The sequence below is a fragment of the Acanthopagrus latus genome, chromosome 24, assembly GCF_904848185.1.
Source record: "Acanthopagrus latus isolate v.2019 chromosome 24, fAcaLat1.1, whole genome shotgun sequence".
NCBI classification, from domain to species: domain Eukaryota; kingdom Metazoa; phylum Chordata; class Actinopteri; order Spariformes; family Sparidae; genus Acanthopagrus; species Acanthopagrus latus.
In genome coordinates, this window is record NC_051062.1 from 15,831,792 (window position 1) to 15,844,449 (window position 12,658).

The 12,658-nt window shown below is 44.7% G+C and overlaps 2 protein-coding genes across 2 annotated transcripts; one reads left to right on the forward strand and one right to left on the reverse strand.

The window, feature by feature from the left end:
* Positions 1 to 1,248: 1,248 nt before the first annotated feature.
* LOC119015515 (putative claudin-24) lies at positions 1,249 to 3,789 on the reverse strand. Its single transcript, XM_037091574.1, has one exon. It carries the CDS (start codon positions 2,873 to 2,875, stop codon positions 2,216 to 2,218), a length of 660 nt encoding a protein of 219 aa, XP_036947469.1. The 5' UTR covers positions 2,876 to 3,789; the 3' UTR covers positions 1,249 to 2,215.
* A 119-nt stretch (positions 3,790 to 3,908) lies between these two features.
* dph3 (diphthamide biosynthesis 3) lies at positions 3,909 to 6,909 on the forward strand. Its single transcript, XM_037090389.1, has 3 exons — positions 3,909 to 4,113; positions 4,629 to 4,703; positions 6,400 to 6,909. The coding sequence occupies exons 1-3, from the start codon at positions 4,006 to 4,008 to the stop codon at positions 6,475 to 6,477; spliced, it is 261 nt and encodes an 86-aa protein (XP_036946284.1). The 5' UTR covers positions 3,909 to 4,005; the 3' UTR covers positions 6,478 to 6,909.
* The last annotated feature ends 5,749 nt before the right edge of the window (positions 6,910 to 12,658 follow it).

Genomic DNA, 12,658 nt, shown 5'->3' on the forward strand with positions numbered 1-12,658 from the left:
TTATTCCATCCAGCCCCATCTGAACTTCATCAGAACTTTTATACAATGCACTGCTCTAAATTCAATCAAGGCTTAATGTTATGCATCATTAGGGGCGTGGCCTCTTTGAGTGACAGGTAGCTGTCATCACTGATCTTCACCTCTCATGGTGAGTCTTTGTTTCTGTGTGGTTAACCGGACTGACAGACAGGAGGGGAGGGTCGGACACTAGTGTTTTGGATTAACGAGCGACTGTGTTGGTGTTGGCGCTGCCAAGATGGCGACTCCAGGACCAGCGACCATGAGCTTCATGTTTGTCATTACAAAGCAGGAACACGTTTAATCCCGTCAGAGTGAACCGATGTGTTGTTAGAACAACGACACTCTGAACTGGGTGAAGTGGTTAGGACGAGCGGGAGGAATGTTTCTGAGTACAGCTGCAGGCGGCTGATGATCTCTGCAGGTCTGTCAGTGTTGGCACGGCGAGCTGAGGTGGTCCACTTCCTGTCTGTTCTGAATGGGTCCGCTCTATTGTCCCAAGAAGGAAGAGAGCCATTAAGGAGAAGCTGGTGGGCGGTTCTGTCTGTGGTACGGTGAGTTAACGTATCGCTGCCAGGACCTGATTAGATTTTATGTACGGCCACACTGACAGCACAAGGAAACATTTCCTGTTGGCAGAACCACAGAAGAAGACAAATAGTTATGATCCCTTAGAAAAGCAGCATTACGGGACCATTTCAGAATCAGCACCAGCCTGCAGGGTCAGTGTGGATCATCATCTTTATCGTTACTGTGATTCGGTTCAGTTGCAGCTTATAGATTTTTACTGTAACTACTCTTTTTAAATCAGTTCTTACTAAATGCTGTTTCAAGTTGAGTTCTTATCCATAAGCAGTCAGAAGGGGTGGAGCCGCATCTCCGTGGTTACCATGGTGGACTGATGTGGCTCCAGCTGCTGGATGGAGGCAGATAGTCAGATTATGGTGCTGGTGGTGTGGGGGGTTATAATGAGTGTATTGTGGAGCAGAACAAAGGCAGCTCTCAGCCTTTATTTATCCAGGGACGAGCTCCGAGCAGCCAATCAGACGGGACGTAGGGTGCAGACGTGAGCGGTGGAGGTGAGTCGTCTGCACGTCGATCCTGTTGCACACTGTTAAGGAACGACTGGCGAGCAGAGCGACGTTTGAAGCATCATTAATAATGAGAATCAATCACAGAAGCCACAAATCAACCAGACTTCGTTTTGTTTTCATGCATTTTTATTCTGCTTGTCTTTACAATCACCTGCTGAGGAGAATCTCAAATGTTGCATCACCGCTCTGCTGCGTCTGATTGAACACACGTCGTCTCTCTGAACATTAAACACATCATGTCTGTTGTAAAGCTGCTCAAACATCAACTTAGTACAAAAACACCAGTGATGCTGGTTTGTGTCCAGAACCAGAAGTGGAGGGATTACAGTCGGGTCGTCTCCTGCAGACAGAACAGGAAGCAGCAGCACGTTTGTCTCTTTGGATTTAAACACTAAATAGCTGAATGATTGAAGGAGACGTCAGGAAGCTGAAAGTCTCCAAGTGTCCAACGACAATAAACTCTGTCAGGATGGATTCTGGGAAATGATGTTTTTATTTGTTTTACTGCTCCAGAGTCTAAAAGTAACAGTCAGCATTTTCACTGACGTTCTCTAACGTCAGTGAAAATGTTCTTTTCTCTGAGCAATTCTGAACCAGAAGAAATGTTTTACACTCTTTAAATCTTCTGAGGAAACAAACTAATGATTCAGCTTCACATCTGATCTGATTATTTTTATTTTTATCCAGATAAGATTCAACAAGATTTTGAGTTTATGAAATAATGATTTTCAAATCCAGTTATGTTCTTTAAGCTTCTATTTAAAACTCTGATTCAGAACTTCACTGAGAAAACAAGCTGTTTTATTTCAGGTGAACCTGTTCAGAAAAACAAATCCTGAAAAGTTGGAGTTTTAGGAAACGAGTATAGAGCTCAATAAAAATATCCATTGTCTGTGTGTGGTTCTGAATGGAAGAAACTCAGCCAGAGTTTAGAACATTTAATCTGAATTAAAACTCTGATTCAGAACTTCACACAGAACAAAGCCCGTTTCATTGCAGACACATTGTCTTTTGTAACTTTTGGACTTGGGAGCAGCAGAACTCACCGGACCGACCGAATCACTGGACAGATATAATGACATGTGGACTCTGCAGTCCCCGTCTCAGACATACTCAGATCTGGTCCTGAAGGGGGGCGGTCCAGGCTGCACCCTCACCAGCGGGATGGGGGCAACAGGTGCGTGACAGTTTTCCGTCTGCACACACAAACAGGAAGTCAGCAGCAGACTTCCGGCCGTCAGGTGAAGAACTCCGGCCGTCCAGCCGCAGAACAGAGCGTCCCCGAACTCCCAGCGCGGCACCACCTCCGGCAACGACTCGTCAAAGAAGCGCAACACCGTCAGGTGGGCGATGTAGGAGACCGGGATGAGCCCCAGGACCCCGGCTGCCAGGCTCAGCGCCCCCCCTGCTGTCTTCATGGCCCTCTTGCAGTGCTGGTCCTGGCAGCTGTTGACCATGTGCATGCCAGGGATAGCCAGCAGGAGTCCTAGCAACCCGGTGGCCACTGTCACACACATGAGGATCCGGGCCAGCTTGATGTCCGGCGGCAGGCCCAGGAGGCTGTCGTAGGGCCGGCACTCAAGCGCCCCGTGGTCCTGGACCACGCAGGTCTCCCACAGGCCCAGCTCGTAGCTCTCTGTGGGCAGCAGGTCGGTGGACAGGGTGAGCCAGGTGGACATCAGGGTGGTGGCCAGCGAGCAGAGCCAGGCTGCCGCCGCCAAAAACACCCCTGACAGCTCCAGAGCGTGGGTACTTGGGTCCATGATGGCGCCGCTCACAGTCTTTGGATCCACGGGTCTCCTGGTGCTCCCACTCTTTACCTCCCTGCCTCCCTAACGGGGGGAGGGCTCCTCACCAGGACATGACTCCTTCCAGGGAATATCCTGAGCGGGCTGGCAGCGCCAGAGGAAACCCTTCATACATCCAGTGGTCTGAGAGGAGACCTGTGTCCCTGCCAGGCCTCGGCCCGCCCCCCCGCACTCAGCCGGAGAGACTGATTGGCCGACACTGAGACAACAGCATCATTCAGCGAGGTCGCCTGCATGCAGGATGTCGTTGAAACGCAGACAGGATGTTATCAATGCACACATCTCTCTGTTTGAAGTTAATGGCATCGCTCACACAGCTTCCCTGCTTTGTGTGGCCCCCGGCCCCTGCAGAGGCCCCGCCCCCCCACCTCACAGGGGCCCCGCCACCCGCCGTGTCACTGGGCAAACCCAATAAACACAGACGGGTTTACACCACGTCTGCTGGGCTTTGTTCTGAACAAACAGGAAGAGTTTAACCTTTACATCCAGGCAACCCTCATACAACACAACTTTACTGTCCAGGTGTCACAACAACAATATCTGTTTCTGATTCAACACAACTTTGTTATCTACAATTATTTTCATATTTAATTCAAAATTTAAATCCTCCAGATTGCTGTTCATTCACCCATCAGATGCTTCAACCTGCAGCCTGGCATGTGATGGAGGAAAGTGTTTGGATCACTTATCAAACAGCACTGAATGACTGATAAAGAATGAAGTTTGGTGTCTGTGTTTTTGAAGACTTCTGTTGACGTCTCCAGAGAATGACAACGTATAATTTCTACATTTTTAAATGGAGTTTGGTTTCTGGTGTATTAGATTAACTCTGTTTAAACTGTTGTAATAGGTTCAAACCAAACTCCACAAAAAAAACAGTGAGTTTAAGGCGTCCAGTCGTTACAGTGACGTGTTAGATCGCGACCAACTGGCGCCATCTGCTGGACATCCGTGCGACTTACAAGCAGAAAACACGAGTTACGTCACATCCCTGAGACGACAGCGTACACGTCATCACTACGCGCCACAGGCACGTTTTCACAGATGTTGGGCTGATTTGTGTTTGTTTGGGGTCTTTGGAGAAGATGTCGGTGTTTCACGACGAAATAGAGATCGAAGACTTTGAATATGACGAGGACACGGAGACGTATTACTTCCCGTGTCCCTGCGGAGACAAGTTCGCCATCACTAAAGTAAGTGACTGCAGGCTAACGGCTAACAGCTAGCTAACTCCTGTCATGTGTAGGTGGATCACCTCATTTACCTGATATGAATTACCGAACAGCGTCACTTGTTTCAGAACAGCAGACGTTAATCAGCTGATTCTACCTCCAGTAACGATACTTATCATGTTCTGCTCGGATGGACTTTTAACCAAACTCCTTTTAAATATCATGTCATTGTACGTTCTCCTTGTTCTGTGGAGTGTTAACAGTGACCGGGAGATGTTTCTAATCGAACACATTGATCAATGAGATTATATTAGTAGATGAATCTACTCTAGATTACTTTAAATTAATTAACTTTATTTTAGATTACTCTAGATTACTTTATATTACTTTAGGATATTTTAGATTACTTTAGATTTCACTAGATTACTTACAGATTACTTTTGATTACTCTAGATTAATTAAATTTACTCTAGATTATATTAGATTATTCTGGTGTCCCCCTGCCTGTGCTGATGGTGTCTGATGGTGTTTTACAGGAGGATCTGGAGAACGGCGAGGAGGTGGCGACGTGTCCGAGCTGCTCGCTCATCGTTAAAGTCGTGTACGATAAGGTGAGAAGACTTCTATTTAGTTAGAATCATGCTTAAACCTCACACACACACAAAACATGTTTTACTCGCGCCCAACGATTCGTAAACCAACTCAGTGTGGTTTTCAAATACAAAACATCATTCACAAACTAGTGCATTTTGTTTTGCAAAGAAGAAATGTACCTATCAAACAAATAAATCATGCTTCAGAAACAAATACAGCATGTTTTACACATACAAAGAAACTATAAAAGTAAAAAAAAAATCTTTTAAGTACAAACTAAAATCCTTCAAGTACAAAAAATATCTTTCAAGTACAAAAAACAATTCTACAAGAACGAAAAATCTTTAACATGACTTTTGGCACTACTTTTCTGCCCTGCTGATCCACACAAATGTCTTCAGATCCACACAAATGCCAGGAAACTTTCTAACAAATGTCCTGTAATTCGAACTCCACACCAGCAGGCGGCGCTGTTGAGTCATTTTCAGGCCGGCAGGACGATTTGTTTCCCCCCAAATTATTATTTTTTATTGTTGTGTTATTCAAGGCCGCAACAGTATTTATCATAGACTTATGAACAGACGCCTCACTGAGCGCTGGGCAGTACGGTGACGTCACCATCATCTTGGTTCTCTGATGGTTATGAATGTAGTGACTGGAGGGGTCCTGGACGGTGAGCGCTGGTGGCGCAAAGACTCATGGGAGCGAATTGTCAAGTGGTCATGAGACTGTTGTTGTTCGGATATGTTTCGTTTGGTTGCTTTGTGTACATGTTGTGGGTGTTGTTGTTGTGTCCAGTTGTGTTGTGAGGATGTGTGATATTGAATTAGTACAGACACAGATTTTGCAGGTTGCCACCATGGCCGAACACGACAGGGCGGGTCATTACTTCCATCAAAGGTCACTGAAGTTGTCATACATTAACATGTGCTACTCTATGTTGGTACTAGCTATTGATAGTAGCATAATCCGGAATCATTGGTCTGCGTTAGTTAGTCTTTAATGTTATGAAAGTAATGACCATGTACTCCGTGATATGTCGGAGTGCTTACATAAATATAAGAATCACTCGTGTTTTGGGTGTAACAATGTTCATTAATATCAGAATCTTGATCGGACGTGATTATACTTCCAAATATCTCCCGCTCTAAACTTTACAATGGGACCCTCGCAGCAGTGATCAGGAGTTGGAGATGAGACATGATATGAACGTTTCGGTCTCTCAGACCTGTGATGAAAGCGATGATATCTATGATAAATACTGTTGCGACCTTGAATAACACAACAATAAAAAATAATAATTTGGGGGGAAACAAATCGTCCTGCCGGCCTGAAAATGACTCAACAGCGCCGCCTGCTGGTGTGGAGTTCGAATTACAGGACATTTGTTAGAAAGTTTACTGACATTTGTGTGGATCTGAAGACATTTGTGTGGATCAGCAAGGCAGAAAAGTAGTGCCAAAAGTTTTTTAATACTTAGAATTGTATTAAGTAGGGTTAGGGTTGGAATTGTTTTTTTTTTGTACTCGAAGAAATATGTTTCTTCAGTATCATATTGATCTGGTTCAACATGTTGTACCGGTCCATTACACCAACTGCACCTTCGTGTCATTACTCCTCCTGTGTGAAGCTCCAGAGGTGAAGGCCTGTTTCAGTCCACATCTGACCCTCCAGCTCAGGATTAACAGCAGAAAGTGTTGTTGTGTGTTTCAGGAGTCGTTCATGTGCGGAGAAATCATTGAAGCTCTGTCATCATCTTCAGAAACCAAACTGGAGCTGCTTCAGTCCTGACCTGAAACACAGACTGCTTCTTTAAATCCACTTCTGACTTAGTGTTCAGTTTGATTTCGACCTCTACTACTTCTTCTTCTTCTTCATTTTCTTCTTCTTCTTCATTTTCTTCTTCTTCTTCATTTTCTTCTTCTTCTTCATTTTCTTCTTCTTCTTCTTCTTCTCCGAATTCTTTTTCTGTGGATTTTAACTCTTTTATCAGAAACAAACTTTTGTTTTTGTTTCAGTCTGAACTCCCAGAATGCATCATGTCGGCTTTTCTTGACTGATTTCAGTGAAATTATGTTTTTCCAAGATGATGCGTTCGATTGCTGCTGGGAAACTTGAACATCTGACAGACAAGCTGTAAATATGTCTCGTATTAGATTATTAACTTATATTTTATTGTGAATGTTTGTGCTTTTTGGAACCAAATTAAAACATTGAACAGTGTCCAGTTGTTTTATTTCCTTATTTAATTTATTCAAACATTGATTTATCTGTTAGATTTCATGTTGGGTCCTTACAGGTGGTGGAAATCCTTGGAAGTGCTTGAGTTAATGTCCTCAAGGTTTGAAGAGAGCTCAGATTTTCAAGTTCTTGATAACGTTAATCATAAATCTGTGATCTATGATGTTTACAGTCTGAATACATCACGTAGACCATGAACTCGTCAGCGCTCTGTGGACAGATGTCCTGAAACATCTGTCCACGATCCTGAACGTCTCCCAGTTCAGCCCCGACTGAAGTCAGAGCTGCTGTGGAAGCACGTCGGTGCAGACCGAAGGTCTGAGCTCTGACAGGATACAAACTGAATGTTTTGATGTTAAAATAATCCTGCAGATGATAAAACAGACGAGACGTGTAGAAATAAAACAGACTGCATTAATAAAAGATCCTGCTGAGTTGAAGTTGTCAGTGATCATTCCTCCTCAGAACAACACTGAACATTTCCCGCATGTGACTCCAGGATGACAAGCGGAAATCTGTGCAGTGAAGTGTGACAGGTGAGATATAAACAGACTGAACAATGATACTCATTGGATTCACAACAGCTGTGGCTTCTTTTCACCAGCAGAGGGCGGCAACGTCCTCCAATTCCAGCAGAATAATGCTGTAACTCACGTGTTCAGTGGATGTGTGTATCTGTTTGTGTGTCTGTTTGTGTGTTATGTGACTGTTGCTGTGTTAAATGTTCACTGTGTCTTTAAAACAACTCTTGTAAAATTACAATCTGTCATCCAAATATTGAGACAACTGTTTTAATAAAGTCACTTTTTGCTTTAAAGTCTCAAGTTTTGTCTTTGATTTCTAAATAAAACTGTACAGATTTCCACCAAACGTGGCTGGAGGATGTCTCTCCATCCAGAATCCACTTCATGAACTTTGATTCTGGATCCAGTCCACATGGGCGAGCTTCACAGTGAGGCTGATCATTCCTGAGAGACGACCAATCAGTGTTCAGCTACATTAGTGAGCTTCTGTGACGTCACTTCCTGCTCTGTATGAAACAAACCCGTCCGTCACTGAGACAAACATGTTTCCACACAAAGATTTGTTGACTGTACAAGAATAACGGGTCAGAGGCAGTGCTGGTTCTGTTCTCCTCTGTTTCTATCTGATAACTGGTACCTGACACACTCAGAGCTCTATAGGGGACAGATGATCACCTGGTCAGGTGCATCTCACAGCTGCATCAGCTCTGAAAGTTTGTGATGTTCAAACCAAACCGCTCATCATCCAATCACAGCAGGTTCTTTAATCAGAGAGGATGTGTGGAGACAGGAAGTGAGTCCGTCTGGCTGCAGGGAGAACTTTCACACCACAGATCCAATTAAAGGTTCCTGCTGGGGAACAGCTGATGTTCTGACAGACACATCAGTGTTAATAAAACATCAATTCATTTATTGACGACTCGCAGCTAACGGCTAATACCTTAGCATCAGCCCAGTGTCCTGGTGTAGTTCACTGCTGTTATTATAAATCCTGCAGGGAACATGAAGTCCGGATCGACACTGGACCAGAACGTCCGACTGTCCAATCAAACAGTTTGTCCAAAAGTCATCAAGTTTCATTCTGCTGCTCCAAATACGTATCAAAGATTAATAATCTGAACATGTTATTATTATCTTTATTATAGCTATATCTTCCTCCTCCTGTATGTTTCTGATGGCAGCTGTTAAAATGGAGGTCAGAGTCAGTGAAGGACGGCGCTGCTCTCTGATTGGCCTGCAGGACGATCACACTTTTTTTCACACTTCCTCAGCTGGCGACAAACAGAACATCTGTATTTAGACGATGATGATGATGATGATGATGATGATGAAGCCTGAGGGACGCTGCAGTCCTCCTGACCTTCATATTCACTCTGATTTCAGCTTTTATTGTGAAAATCCTCACTAATACTTGTTTTGCTGTCAGGGACGACAGATGGGCCCCCAGGCCTGAACAGACTACGGAGGCCCAGGAGGAACATCTGGAGCACGGCAGGCCAGATGTTCAGGTCATGAACTCTGGATCAGATCATTTCGTTTCATCTGCACCGACCCAGGAGCGGTGTGAGTCAGAACCCATCTGTCAATCAAAGTCCTCTCAAGAACAGCTCTGATATTTGGAAAAGGTTTTTATCTGACCAAAGAACTGGGTCAGACTCGGACCAGATAATAATAATCTAATGTTCAGAAGAACTTCTTTTATTTCGAAACAGTGATGACGTATATTGATCAATAAAAACTAAACAAGACTTTTTATTTTTCCAAAAGCTTCTTAATATTTCTATTTGTTTGATATTTGATGTTTGAATGATTCAAGAATGAAGTAGTTGTGATCAACGTTGTTACGGTAACAGTAAAGTGGATCATAACAAACAGAACATCGACATGATTCTGTTCACGGTTCTGAAACTTCAGTTTCTTTAAGATGTTTTACTCAGAAGTGTCAGAACTCAAACTAGACGAGATTCTAGGAACCAGCTTCAGTCTTATTTCAACGGAACAAAGAAAACAGAAACAGAACCGGATTCATGGACCCGTGCTGAGGTCCAAACATCTGGATCACAGCACAGGGAGAATCTGCTTCAGGGTCTGAATCCTCGGCTCTGACTGTCAGGAGGTGATGTCACAGGAAACGTGATCCTCAGGATGTTTCTGCCGGGGTGAAGTCACCGAGGTCCAAAGATCCAATGACACACTGAAACCCAATCCTGTCATTATGAGCCACAATCACTGAGACAGGAAGGAACCGGCACAACTCCAAACTCTGACCGGGTCCTTGAACTGGGTCCAGCTCTGCAATCAACATCCAGTCACCTCAAGTCCATTTCAGACTGTGACCGGATGTCCTTGGGTCCATTTCAGTTCCACCATCTCTGGCGAGGCGCTCAGACAGCTGGAGGGAACCACACCTCCTCACTGAAGTGGGTCCGTGTAGAACTCCTCCTTGGTGTCTTTTGGATCCATTTCAGATCAATTCTTTCTGTCTTGAGTTGAACTTTGAATTGAGAAACAGTCGTCAGAACCGATCTGAGCTGATGAACAGGAAGTTTGTTCACATGACTGAAACTGGATCTTAAATCAGGTGTTTGGATCTGAGTTCTGGCTCGGAAAAGTGGGTGTGTGTTTGTATCTGTCTGTGTGTGTGTGTGTGTGTGTCTGTGTGTGTGTGTGTGTGTGTGTGTGTGTGTGTGTGTGTGTGTGTGTGTGTGTGTGTGTGTGTGTGCGTGTGTGTGTGTGTGTGTGTGTGTGTGTGTGTTTTAGCTCCTGCTGTGCTGCTCTGGAGGCTGAAACTAAAATAATCTGATTGTGTTAGTGTGAAAATAGATGACAGCGTCTTATAGCCTGCAGACACACAAACACACACACACTGATTTTAAACATTTGGCGTTTCGTCGTTGTGTCTTCGGACTGTCTGATCTTTCTACACAGTACAGAGAAATACCTGTGTACTTGTACTCCAGAGCTTGTACTCCACTGCTGTCTGAAGGTCTGAGGACTGAGGGGGTCAGCTGGCTCCAGGTCTGAGGACTGAGGGGGTCAGCTGGCTCCAGGTCTGAGGACTGAGGGGGTCAGCTGGCTCCAGGTCTGAGGACTGAGGGGGTCAGCTGGCTCCAGGTCTGAGGACTGAGGGGGTCAGCTGGCTCCAGGTCTGAGGCTGGAGGTGCTGACAGCTGTGCGCTCCAGATGCAGCTCCATGTTGACTGTCTTCTCCTTCACTGAGTCCATGGACACTTCAGGGAACGCACGAAGGGTTGGAAGTTTCAGCGTTGTCTTCATAGTGCTGAGCTTTCTTCTCAGCATGCCACAGTAAACTTCCTTTCCTTCAGCTGGGCCTGAAGTTGGGCCTGAAGGGGACCGACCTCCATCTTACAAACCCACATTGACAGTATTCAGGAAACCTGTCCGTCACTGAGACACACAGACTCCATGTTTCTACTCAAAGACAGAAAGAAGTTCATGTAGAACATTTGCTGAATGAACAAGAAGGACCAAATAATGCAGAATGAGTCAGAGACAGAGTTTCACAGAGTTTATAAAGTGTCTCCAACTCAACAACTCACTAAACTGACACATTTGTTAAGGGAGTCTGGGGACTTTCTCCACGGGGACAAAGAAGTCGCCTGTATTGTTCCTGTTTAGTGTCTTTGTAACATGTGACATGTTTAGATCAATAACATGTTTCTTCTTTCATAAATGGAGTGTAAATGGTGAAATCAGTGTAAACAGTGTGTTCAAACAGCTGATCAGTGTTGGCAGGTAAGACTTTAGCACTTTAGACACAGAAGCAACTCTTTAAATCACTACATTAGTTAATGGAGTCTGGTGAGGTTGAGGTTCAGTGTCCAGGAGGGTCGGTGATACAGGTCTGAACGACCTCTGTTAACTGAGTGTGTGAGCAGGAGTCAGTGAGGTCATCAGGAAGCCAACAGGTGTGTCTCTCTCTGTCCCCAGGTGAGAAATATACACTTCCTGTAACCTGTCAGAGTAAAATCCCTGAGGAGTTGAGTTGAATCCAGAACATGTTTCTGAGCTCACGCAGATCCAGTGTCCTCTCACACGCACACAGGTGTGGTCACCTGGTGACTGACTAAGCCTCAAGTGGACAGGTGAGAGATCTTGAGTATCATATTAATTGTGTAAATGTTTCAGGACATTTAACAGGTGATTGATGGAGCACTTATAAACATAAACATTTAGTAATAACTCACAAAGAACACAGATCATTCAGTCACGGCAGAGAGCTGCACTCCAGACCAAACCCCACAGAGAAAACCTTAGATTTAAGGAAGTGTGTTTGTGTTGGAAGACAGTTTATAGCAGAATAGTTCTTGAAACAAAAGAGTTTGGATCCAGATGAAATGTGCGGTGGAAAGCGAGCGTTTGTCAGGTGGAGCTTGGTGTGAAGGTTTGAGCAGTTAACAGCCTGTCAATAATCACCAATCAGCTGTCTTTATTAATAATCACTGAATCACAGACAGTTTCTTCACACATCATGTCCTCCTGTGGCTGAGGCCAGCTGCCTGTCGCCTCCTTCCCTCCCTCCGCCTCCCATGATGCCTTGCAGGCGATGAGCTGCAGCAGGAGTCATGCTCGCCTGCAGCCTCACTGCTGCTCACCAACAGGATGCATGCTGGGAGTTTACAGTTCTTTACCTTCAACCCAGTTGACATAAAAATGTTGTGTGTTCGCTGAAACTTCAGATTATAGATGAGCTGTGCTCGTGGCCTGGTGGCCTAATCTTCTCTGTCAGTTTAGGCCACATCGGGCAGAGCGTCCCGGGCTAATCTGGTGGAAAACATCTGGAATTGCTCCCTCTTTTAAATTTGAGCGAGCGTGGAGCGATTTCACCTGAGCTGAATGAAATGTTAGGTGAGCTGCGCTCACATGCTCTGCTTAGAACCTCTTCATGTTCCGTCTTAAAGAACCTGATTCTGTGTCCACAAAGGCAGCTGGATCATCAAGACTCCTCTGAAGAACTGCAGTCTGATGTACTTTATTTCACTACTTTTCATTTGATTACTTTAGTTACTAGTTACTTTACAGATTTCATGCTGAACCAGAGCCAAAGTATCAGTACAGTATACATTTATATTGTGTATACAGTGTGTATGTGCAGTGTGTGTGTGTGTGTGTGTGTGTGGGTGGATAAAGTCACGTGCTCTGCTCCGGAGCGGTGACGTCAAGTATCTAGTGTATTTAAAGAGTGC